The sequence below is a fragment of the Solanum verrucosum genome, unplaced genomic scaffold, assembly GCF_900185275.1.
Source record: "Solanum verrucosum unplaced genomic scaffold, falcon-dt-bn FXZP01000153.1, whole genome shotgun sequence".
NCBI lineage: Eukaryota > Viridiplantae > Streptophyta > Magnoliopsida > Solanales > Solanaceae > Solanum > Solanum verrucosum.
This window is the reverse complement of record NW_026020426.1, coordinates 1,312,850-1,324,633: the sequence shown is the minus strand read 5'-3', so window position 1 is coordinate 1,324,633 and position 11,784 is coordinate 1,312,850. Positions and strand designations below refer to the sequence as shown.

General features: G+C 36.7%; 1 protein-coding gene across 1 annotated transcript; it reads left to right on the top strand.

The window, feature by feature from the left end:
• Nucleotides 1-1,428: 1,428 nt before the first annotated feature.
• On the top strand, nucleotides 1,429-2,370 carry LOC125807269 (uncharacterized). The gene is made up of 2 exons (XM_049486981.1): nucleotides 1,429-1,807; nucleotides 1,856-2,370. Exons 1-2 carry the CDS (start codon nucleotides 1,429-1,431, stop codon nucleotides 2,368-2,370), a joined length of 894 nt encoding a protein of 297 aa, XP_049342938.1.
• The last annotated feature ends 9,414 nt before the right edge of the window (nucleotides 2,371-11,784 follow it).

Below are 11,784 nucleotides of genomic sequence, written 5' to 3'. Positions count from 1 at the left end.
AGCTATGGTTGTTCCCTTTCGCTTTAATAGGGAAGCAACCAAATGGCTAGCAGAGTTATCGAGAGACTCTACTCTATCATGGGAGGAACTCACCGAGGCATTCTATATGAGGTTCCTCCCACCCTCAAAGATGGTAAAATTGTGTGACAACGTCCAAAGCTTCAAGCGGATAGAGGGGGAACCAATTCATGAAACTTGGCAAAGGTTTCGGAAGTTACTATTATAATGTCCTACTCATGGGCTGTCGGGTGATGTGATACTTCAGTATTTTTACAGGAGTTTGGACTCAGTGAATAAGAGAGTGGCTGACCAATTGGTTCGAGGAGGAATAATGTTGTAATCATTTGAGGTAGCCTCGTCCCTTCTTGATGAAATGACAAAGATAAATCAGGCGTGGTACACTCAAGAGGACCGAGTTTCACATTTTTGTTTTAGTATTACACAACAACAACAACATGACAAGGAGAAAGAGAGGGATGTGTATTAGCAAAATGTTGCCCCAAATGGATCTGCTACGAAAACAAGTGCTAGAAAATGTGGGCGAACCCAAAGAAGCAAGGGGAGTGTTTAGAGCTAAGGAGGGTTCTCACTCGTGCTACTTAAAGACGAGGAGGAATCAAGGTGGGAACTCTCATAAGGTTGAGGAGGGTTTCCACCCAAGCTACTTAAAGCAGGGTGGGAATCAAGGTTGTAACACTCACAAGGAAGAAGAGTGGAGGCGATACAATCAGGAATGGGCTGAACAAAATGACCATTGGAGAAGAAAAGATAATCATGAAGAGAACCACACATAATCGAGTAACAGTCCAAAATCAAAAGGTAGTTCGAGTAGCCTACGAGTGGATGATTTGTTGTCTCGCATCCTAGACATGGTTGAAGGCTCGAATGACATGCTAAAAGAGATGGAAGCTAACTTCTCATCACTGAATAATAGAGTGAATTTTCACGTTGATGCAATCAAGCAACTTGAGGGTCAATTAAGTCAACTTTCAGCACAATTGGAACCCAAGGTATTTGATAGGGGTGAAACTGAATGCACAACAACTTTGAGGGTTGATAATGACAAAAATTTAGCGGTGGTGACTCGAAGTGGAAAGATAGTGGTTGGTAAGGTGAATGGTAATGATGGGGTGAGAGCTTATGGAGAAGAGAAAGACATTGATGAGGAAGAGGAGCTCATTCAAGCACCGAAAAATGATATACTTAAAGAGAAGGAGGAAAGTCACAAACAAAGCCTCGATGAAGAGTTGAAAAAAGCTAAAGGAAAGGCCACTTCAATTCCAAAGATAGTACAACCTCTTCCCAAAATATATCCTCAATTTCCTCAACGTCTCAAGAAGAAAAATTAGGATAAGAAATTCAAGCAGTTTTTTATCAGTATTCAAAACACTCTCTATAAACCTAGCGTTAGTGGAAGCATTGTTGGAGATGTCGGGTTATTCCAAATTCATGAAGGAGCTAGTCACCAAGAAGAGAACCATGGACTTCGAGACAATTAAAGTCTCTCATAATTGTAGTGCCATTATGACTAGCGAGATGATTACAAAGAAAGAAGATCCAGGGGCATTCACCATACCATGTACCATTGGTATACTTAAATTTGTTAAAGCTCTATGTGACTTGGGGGCAAGTATAAATCTAATGCCCTATGCAATCTATAAACAACTTGGGCTTGGTGAACCAAAATCCACAACAATGAGGCTTGTTATGGTGGATCGGTCGATCAAGTACCCTGGTGGGATACTCTATGATATATTGGTGAAGGTTGATCGATTCATCTTTCTGGATGATTTTGTTATTCTTGACTGTGAGATCGATGCTGAAATTCCCATTGTTTTGGGATGACCATTTTTAGCAACCAGGAAAGTGCTAGTGGATGTTGAAAGCGCGGAATTGATGTTCCGGGTGAACAAAGATGAGGTCACCTTTAATGTGTGCAAGTCAATGAAACACCCGAGTGACATTCATGTGGTTACGACGATTGATGTAATTATTGAGGCGGTGGCTACTGTGAGCCATATAATGTGCATGAGTGAACCTCTTGAGGTTGTTCTTGCAAATTATGATAAGACCAAAGTTCAAGGTTATGATGAAGTGGTAGTTGCTCTGTCAGGATTAGGTGAATACTCAAAGAACCCATTGAAGCTAGATATTGATCTAAAGTATCGAGAAAATCCTTCCACCAAACCATCCACGGAGGAGCCACCAAAGCTTGAGTTGAAAGTGCTCCCCGCTCATCTTCGATATGCATTCTTGGGGACAAAAAACACCTTACCCGCAATCATTGCAGCTAACTTTCTTGAGTGGCAAGTAAGATTTCTCCTTAAGGTGTTGAAAATGTACATAAGCTATAGGGTGGACTATCGCTGACATTATGGGCATTCCACCTGGCATTTTCATTCACAAGATCCAACTTGATAGTGAGTGCAAGCCGAGTGTCGAACATCAAAGGAGATTGAACCCACCGATGCAAGAGGTGGTAAAAAAAGAGATAATAAAGTGGTTGGATGCATGTGTAATTTACCCTATTGCGGATAGCAAATGGGTGAGTCTGATGCAATGTGTACCAAAAAAGGGCTGCATCACGGTAGTTGCTAATGAAAATGGGGAACTTCTTTCTATGAGACCTATAACCGGATGGAGAGTATGAATGGACTACCGAAAGTTAAATTCTTGGACCAAAAAAGATCACTTTCCCATGCCTTTCATGGGTCAAATGCTCGATCGACTTTCGAAGCGGGGATGGTATTGTTCCTTAGATGGTTATTCCGACTATAATCAAATCTCTATTGCACCGGAAGATCAAGAGAAAATCACTTTCACTTGTCCCTATGGAACTTTCGCTTTCGAAAGGATGCCTTTCGGGTTGTGTAATGACCCAGCAACGTTGCATGTTATCTATTTTCGCTGATATTGTAGAAGATTCAATGGAAGTATTTATGGATGACTTCTCGGGCGATACTTTTGAAGAATGCTTAGCGCATCTTAAACAAGCCCTTCAAAGATGTGTGGAAATCAATTTGGTCCTAAATCGGGAGAAATGTCACTTCATAGTTAGGGATTGTAAAGTTTTGGGTCACAAAGTGTCACAAAAAGGGATGGAGGTTGGCAAGACAAAGATTGAGGTAATTGAGAAGCTACCACCATCTCTCTCGATAAAAAGTATTTGTAGTTTTTTAGGGCATGCCGGTTTCTACCGGAGGTTGATCAAAGACTTTTCAAAAATTGCACACCCATTATGCAAGCTTTTGGAGAAGGAGGTGAAATTTAGCTTTGATGATGCTTGTAAGGCAACCTTTAAGTGCTTGAAAAAGAAGTTGATCTCCACCCCGGTAATTATTAGCCTTGATTGGTCGGCACCTTTTGAAGTAATGAGTGATTCAAGTGGTACGACATTAGGTATTGTGTTAGGGCAAAAGCGCAACAAGTTATTCCATCAAATTTACTACGCAAGCAAAACTTTGAATGGTGCTCAACGTAACTACACTGTTATTGAGCAAGAATTACTTGCGGTGGTATATGCATTTGAAAATTTTTGGGCATACTTGCTAGGCACCAAAGTGGTGGTGCACACTGATCATGCATCTCTATGTTACTTAATTGAAAACAAAGATGCCAAACCAAGGTTGATAAGATGGGTGATGTTGTTGCAAGAATTCGACTTTGAAGTCAAGGATAGAAGATGTTGTGAAAATCAGGTGGCTGATCATCTATCTATGTTGGAGAGCAAAGAGAAAGAAGAGTAGGAGTTAGACATCAATGACTCTTTTCCCGATGAACAGGTATTCATCGTCACTCTAAAGCAAACTTCTCGGTATGCTGATTTTTCTAACCATGTAGTGTGTGGACTATTGCCGGAGGACCTAAACTTCTATCAACAAAACCGGTTCTTGTTCGATGTCAAGAGATACTTTTGGGATGAGCCATATTTATTCAGAGAATGTGCAGACCATATTATTATGCGATGTGTGCCTGAAGAGGAAGTCAATGACATTCTCAATAATTGTCATGCTTCACCGGTTGGTGGTCATCATAGTGGTGTGAGAACTGCCGCAAAAGTACTTCAAAGTAGTTCTACAAAGATGCCCATGGATTTGTCAAGAGATGCATAAAAGCCAAAAGAAAGACGGGGTGTCCAAACAACATGAATTGCCTCTTAATCCTATTCTAGAAGTTGAATTGTTCGATGTCTGGGGAATAGACTTCATGGGCCCATTTGTGAGTTCGTTTGGAAATAAGTATATTTTGGTGGCCGTGGACTATGTTTCTAAATGAGTGGAATCTGTTGCATTACCAAACAACGAAGGGAAGAATGTAGTTCAATTCTTGAAGCGCTACATCTTTACAAGATTCGGCACCCCACATGCTATTATGAGTGATAGAGTCTCACATTTTTGCAACCAACTTTTTGCATCCTTATGAGTAAATACGGAGTAAAACATAAAGTGGAAATGCCGTAGCATCCTCAAACAAGTGGTCAGGTTGAAGTCTCGAATCGGGAAATTAAGAGTATCTTGGCAAAAACCATGAATGCACATAGGACAAATTGGTCCCGAAAACTCGATGATGCCCTATGGGCGTATCACACTTCTTACAAAACGCCTATTGGTATGTCTCCATATTAGCAGGTTTTTGGGAAATCTTATCACCTGCCAATTGAACTTGAACACAAGGAACTATGGGCATTAAAGGCATTAAATCAGAATTGGGTGAATGCTTCGAAAGGGAGATTAGATCAGCTGAATGAGATGGAAGAATTCCAATTACGGGCTTATGAAATCTCAGCTCTCTATAAGGAGAAAATGAAGAAATAGCATGACTCTAAGATCCTTAGGAGAGAATTTTGAGTTAGAGACTTTGTGTTGCTTTACAATTCTCGACTGAGACTCTTTCCGGGCAAGCTCAAGTCGAAATGGTCTGGCCCATTTAAAGTGACACGAGTGTTCACGAATGGGATTATTGAAGTTGAAGGTAAGGAGGGTCCAGCCTTCAAGGTGAATGGGTAGCGTTTGAAGCTTTACTTTGGAGAGTGTCATGAGATTTCAGTTATTGAAATGGTATATTTGGAAGATGCTTGAGAGCATTTCCACGTCCTTCCATGACGTTAAATAAGGCGCTTCTTGGGAGGCAACCCAAGTTTTAAATAATGGATGTTGATTATGCATGTTGAAAAGTGATAATGTTGGAAAGTGGCAATTAGGCTAGCCAATAGTCCAGTCGGCGACTCGCAGAAGAGGTCGGCGAGCCCGACTTGGACCACCGTTGGAACCACCTAGCTTGATGGGTTAAGTTATGTAAAACTCGGTGAGCTAAAAGCTCAGTCGGTGACACGCCGAATAGGTCGGCAAGCCCGACTTTGTCTGCCGTTTGAACCCCTTCCAAATTGCTAGGAGTCACTACTAAAAACTGCTAAAAAACGACGGACGGCGTCGCTCCAAAAGGCGATGCCATTTTCCACTGTCCGTCGCTTTTTTCAAAAAACTAATTATTTTTAAAATTATCTTACATAATGCGACGGACGGCATCTCTTAGTCTGTCGCTATTTTTTGTGGATTTTTACGTCAAATATATATATGTATAATTAATTAATAATTATTTATTTAATATAATAAGCGACGCTGTTCATCGTTCTTATTAAAAATAATTATATATAAATTAAAAAATAACCATGTTATCCGTCGCTTTTAATTTATTTTATTTTATTAATTATTTTTTTTAAAAAAGTGACAAACGGCATCTTTAAGTCCGTCGTTTTTTGGTCAAAATATATGGTCAATTATTTTTGAAAAGCGACAGGCGATGTCTTTTAGTCCGTCGCTTTTTGGTCAAAATGTTGATCAACTATTTTTTAAAAAGCGACGAACATAGAGACGTTGTCCGTCGCTTTTTATTAAATATCTGAAAGGCAAACGGGAATTTTCCCCCATTTACCCATTTTCAAAAAACCTCATTCTCTCTTCCTTCTCTCCACTCCGGCGCCCACCGTCCGTCATCCCGCCATCCGCCGCCAATGTTCACGAGCAGTAGTTGTTGGAGGAGCCGTTGTCGCCGCCTCCTTCCCCTCTCTCTTCATTCTCTCCTTCTCCTTTAAGGTTAGGGTTTTATTTATCAAATGAAATTTCAATTTGAGCTATATTTGATTTTGTTAGTTATTTAATTGTAATTAGTTTATGTATTTTGTGTATATTGATTGTTAGTTTGAATTAGGGATTATTAGTTAGTGAGTGCATTGAAATTTTTAATGTTAGGGTTAGTTTGAATTAGGGTATCTTAGGATTTGTTTGAATTTGGGTATTTCTTGAGTTAATTAGTTTGATTTTGGGATTGTAGGATTAGTTTGAATTAGGGTATTTAAGGAGTTGTTTGAATTTGGGTATTATTTGAGTTAGTTTGATTTTCGGAATTATGGACTAACTAGAGTTTGAATTATATTTGAGATTTTAGGACTAATAGTTTGAATTTGGGATTAGGACTAGCTAGCTAGTTTGCATTTGGGATTTTAGCACTAGTTTGATTTTGGTATTTTAGGACTAGTTTGAATTTGTGATTTTAAGACTAGTTTGAATTTGGAATTTATGACTAGTTTGAATTATATTTGAGATTTTAGGACTAATAGTTTGAATTTGGGATTTTAGCACTAGTTTGATTTCGGGATTTTAGGACTAGTTTGAATTTGTGATTTTAAGACTAGTTTGAATTTGGAATTTAGGACTAGTTTGAATTATATTTGAGATTTTAGGACTAATAGTTTGAATTTGGGATTTTAGCACTAGTTTGATTTTTGGATTCTAGGAGTACTTTGAATTTGTGATTTTCATTTGGAATTTAGGACTAGTTTGAATTATATTTGAGATTTTAGAACTAATAGTTTGAATTTGGGATTTTAGGGATTTGAATTACAACTTAACTAGAATTTATAATTAATTATAACTTGAATTTACTATAACTTGAACTTAATTAGGAATATGAACTTGAAATCTTGTTGACCTTAATTAATTAGAACTTAATTTTTAACTTTATTAGAACTTGGATTTTATTTGAACTTAATTAGAATTTTGAAGTACTTGAAATCTTATTGACCTTAATTAATTTAAAGTTAAATTAATTAGAACTTTATTAAACTTAATTAATTTATAATAACTTGAAAAATTAATTAGGAATATAAACTTAATTTTGAACTTAACTAGAACTTGAACTTAATTTGAACTTAATTAATTATTATTCATTAATTAATTAAGCTTTAACTTTGTAGATCTTGAAATGTAGTATTTATATTAACATGATAAATTAGTTTAATGTAGTAAAATTATTATTAAATTTATTAATATAATTGAGTATCTATATATTTGTAGATGGATCATCGTTTGTGGATGTATAATATGCATTATGAAACTGGTGCTGGTTTGAAACCTGAGTTTATTGACGGTGTTAGAAATTTTTTTGAACATACAATGACACTTGATATTTTCAAGAATAATGGATTGGTTAGGTGTCCTTGTAGTGCATGTAGGTGCTTAAAGTTTTTTTAACCAGATACAGTCATGGTTCATTTGTACCGTAATGGATTTAAGCCTAGATATCTTGTATGGATTGATCATGGAGAAAGACATGGATTGAAAGGTATGTTTTATAATTTAATGCTTGTGGATGAACATAATATGCTTTCACCACATGGTCAAACTAGGGTTGAACATGATGATGGGTTGAACATGACGATGGGTTGAACATGATAGGGTTCATGAAATGATCAATGATGCTTTCGGGGTTCAAGGTGGGATGGAACCCGAACAATATTTTGATGAAGCCCCTAATGAAGAAGCAAGACGCTTCTATGATCAATTAGAAGAGTCTAGTCGTCCACTATGTGAAGGGAATATGTATTCTTCTTGTCAGTTGCGGTTAGATTAATGAATATTAAATCAGATTGGAATGTTCCTATGCGGCTATGGACTCAATGGTTGATCTTTTAGGTGAACTAGTTAATCCGGAGTTTAACATACCTAAGAACTTCTATTAGGCAAATCGTTTGCTTTCCAAGTTAGGATTGATGTATGATAAAATTCATTGTTGTGTTAATGTTTGCATGTTAATTTACAAGACAGATAATGAATTAGAAAATTGTAAGTTTTGTGGACATGCTCATTATAAGAGGACTTCGGCTAGAAAGATGGTCTCAGTTAAGGCAATGCATTATCTAGCTCTTATTCCTAGGTTAAAGAGGTTGTATGCATCAATGAGGTCTACCCCACATATGAGATGGCATCGTGAATATAGAAGGTCGCCGGGTGTCTTGTCTCATCCATGCTTAAGCATGGAAGCATTTTCATAATGTATATTCTAATTTTCCTAGTGAACCAAGAAATGTTAGATTGGGATTGTGTGCAGATGGCTTCACACCAATCTCTAATGTTGCTGCACCTTATTCATGTTTGCCGATATTTCTTACTCCGTATAATCTTCCTCCTAAAATGTGCATGACCAGTCCCTACATCTTTCTAAGTTGTGTTATTTTAGGTCCCCGTAATCCAAAAAGTTTGATTGATGTCTATATACAACCATTGATAAATGAGCTTAAACAATTGTGGTTTGAAGTCGTTTTGACTTATGATATATCAACTAAGCAGAATTTTGTTATGTATGCTTCTTTAATGTGGACTATTAATGATTTTTCTGCATACGAGATGTTGTATGGTTGGATGACAGCTAGAAAGATAGCATGTTCGTATTGCATGGAAAATAGTAAGGCATTCACTTTAAAGCATCGCAGAAAAAATACATGGTTTGATTGTCATCACCAGTTCTTGCCAATGGACCATGAGTTTAGAAAGATGAAAAATACATTCAGGAAATATAAGATTGGAAGTGACCCCCCACCTCCATTACTCATAAGGCATCAAATTTGGGAGAGAGTTTCTCAATTACCTAAAGTTACAGAAGCTTCACCTTCTAGACTTCCTGGATATGGTGTTGAACATAATTCGACCAAAAAAACCATATTTTGGGAGTTGCCGTATTGAAAGGGCAATCTGCTACGACATAATCTTGATGTGATGCACATTGAAAAAAAATATTTTGACAATTTGTTTAACACAGTGATGGATGTTAAGGGCAAAATAAAAGACAATCCAAAAGCTAGAACAGACATAAAGGAATATTGTAGGAGAAGAGAGTTATGGCTGCAGGAATTACAAAATGGTAAAATAGTTAAGCCTAAAGCCAGTTTTTCATTCGCATTGGATGAGAAACGTGAAATTTGTGAGTGGGTTAAAATTTTGAGGATGCCGGAGGGCTATGCTTTGAATTTAGGTATGAAAAGTCATGATTGTCATGTATTCATGGAAACTTTAATTCCTATCGATTTTAGACATCTACCCGAAAGGATATGGAAACCAATCACAGAGATAAGTCTTTTCTTTAAAGATTTATGTTCTGGAAAGTTTTTGGAGAGTAGTTTGGACAGGATGGAAGAAAATATTCCTGTTATTACTACTAAGTTGGAGAAGATCTTTTCATGTGGTTTCTTTGAAGTGATGGAGCATCTTCCAATTCACCTTGTACAAGAGGCCCGCCTCGGAAGTCCAGTTCAAACAAGATGGATGTATTCATTTGAGAGGTAACTATCATTGAAATATTCACTAAGTAAAATAGTTAATCATTATGTTTTTTTTCCCTTTATTAACATATATAGATATATACATGCAGAAAAATTGGCAGTTCCAAGCAAACAATTAAGCAAAGGGGAAAGATCGAAGGGTCGGTTGTTCAAGGTCATATTGGTAGAGAAACTGGTGATTTTTATTCTTATTACTTTGGGATTGATGTGTCATGTAGGAGAAACAGGCCCAATCGCAATGATGAAGGTGATATTGATCCTTTATTTTCACTGATATCAATTTTTAATCAAAATGGTCGAGGATCTAAAAAATGTGAAAAGCGAAGCTTCACTAGTATGGAAATGCAATCAGTTGTGACACATATTTTGCTTAATTGTCCAAAGATTCAACCATATCTCAAATAAGTGTTAAAAATATATTATCAAAATACATACATACTAATAAGTGTTTATTAACTAACGAAATATCTTAATGTACAATGATCAGCTTATTCGTAAACACATGGGATAATGAAGCCATCTATATGAAATTTTTCAAATCGCTAACAGAATATGTAAGTGTGCAAGATTACATTGAATCAATAAGTATTTAATAATGTATTCATGTTATGCTAAATTATATTATTTTAAACAAAAATAGATAGATTTACGATCAATACTCAAATGTCGAACATTTGCAATTAGTGAAAGAAGTTGCACTTGGACCTGAATCTCAAATTCAGACGATGAATAAGTATTGTGTCAATGGTTTTAAGTTTCAAACTGAAGAAGTTTCTAGGAATAAGAAAAAAAAATAGCGGTGTCTTCATACAAGGTGATGTTGATGGTACTGGCCAAACTATTGAATATTATGGTGTCATTTACGAGATTATTGGAGTAAGATATTCAGGTTGGCCTAAAAAGAAGATCGTATTATTTTCGTGTAAGTGGTTTGACCCATCACACAGAGGCACAAAAGAGGACCAACAACATAATATAATTGAAGCTAAGCACACCAGAAAATACATAAGTTATGATCCTTTCATCATTGCACAAAATGCTAAACAAGTGCATTACGCTCCATATCCATTGCGTAGAGACAAAGTTGATTGTTGGGTTGTTATAAATACTAAACATGTGGGAAGAATTGAAATTGACAATGTCTTAGATGTGGCGTACCAAAATGAGGTTGCAATTGTTCATCAACAAGCTGATGTTGAACTGGAAACCACATTAGAACATCCTCAACATATATTAGAAAAAGTATTTGATGATGAGATAATGATAAATGTTGAGGAAGAAATAAATGAGGATGGGGAAAATGATTTATTTGATAACGAAGAATATGACAATGAAAATCAAACAACTGAGGAGGAAGAATGGGAGAGTGATGGAAATGAAACAAGCGAGGATGAATAAATGTAGAATGATAGACTATATAGCTAGTATGTAAGTTATTTATTTCCCTAATACTAATTTTATTTTATTTATGATTTTAATATATTATCCATGTAAATTTGCGTACAGATGTCATCAGGGAGTGAGGGTGATAGATCTCGCGGGCATCTTGGAGTTAGTCAGCCTAATAAGACTAAAAAGAAGAAGTCTAGGAGACCTATAGATTCTAAGGATATTCCAAGAATTCTTTCTTCTTCATCAGAGTGCATTACTCATGATACTCATTTATTTGTTGTTCCATTTGGTATGGCGGATCCTCGACAATATTATCCTAATTACTATCGACCATCTGAGGCTTTCTCTTCTTCACAGGCACTACCTCCATGGCACTACAAGGACCTACCTTTACAGGCTATTTGTCGAACACGATCCTTATCGGCTGGCCGTACTCCATCTCTCTCTCCATTTCCCACAGGTACATCTCCTCAGTTATCTGCCATGAGGATTAGAGATTCTAGTAGTGAGCAGTCAGATGTTGTGGCCGATACACCTCCATTGACTCAACATTATGTGTATCATGGTGTATCACCTACACCTACACTAGATGAGACGTCTGTTTTAGCACCGGGACACAGTGACAGGATTGATAGAGTCATGATTGAGTCGGATGGGTCATCGTAAGTTTGTTTTGTTATCTATTTGTTACTTTATTGTACTTATTTGAGAATCTTTAATATATTATTCATGAACTAACATGTTTATTATGTGTTTTGCATGTGGTATCCTACAAAGGA

Excerpts from the sequence above, each read along its gene's own strand:
- LOC125807269 (XM_049486981.1), top strand. The coding sequence starts at position 1,429 with ATGTCGGGTTATTCCAAATTCATGAAGGAGCTAGTCACCAAGAAGAGA. Across the intron at positions 1,808-1,855 it reads TGATTTTGTTATTCTTGACT|CAACCAGGAAAGTGCTAGTG; the intron begins GTGAGATCGATG and ends GACCATTTTTAG.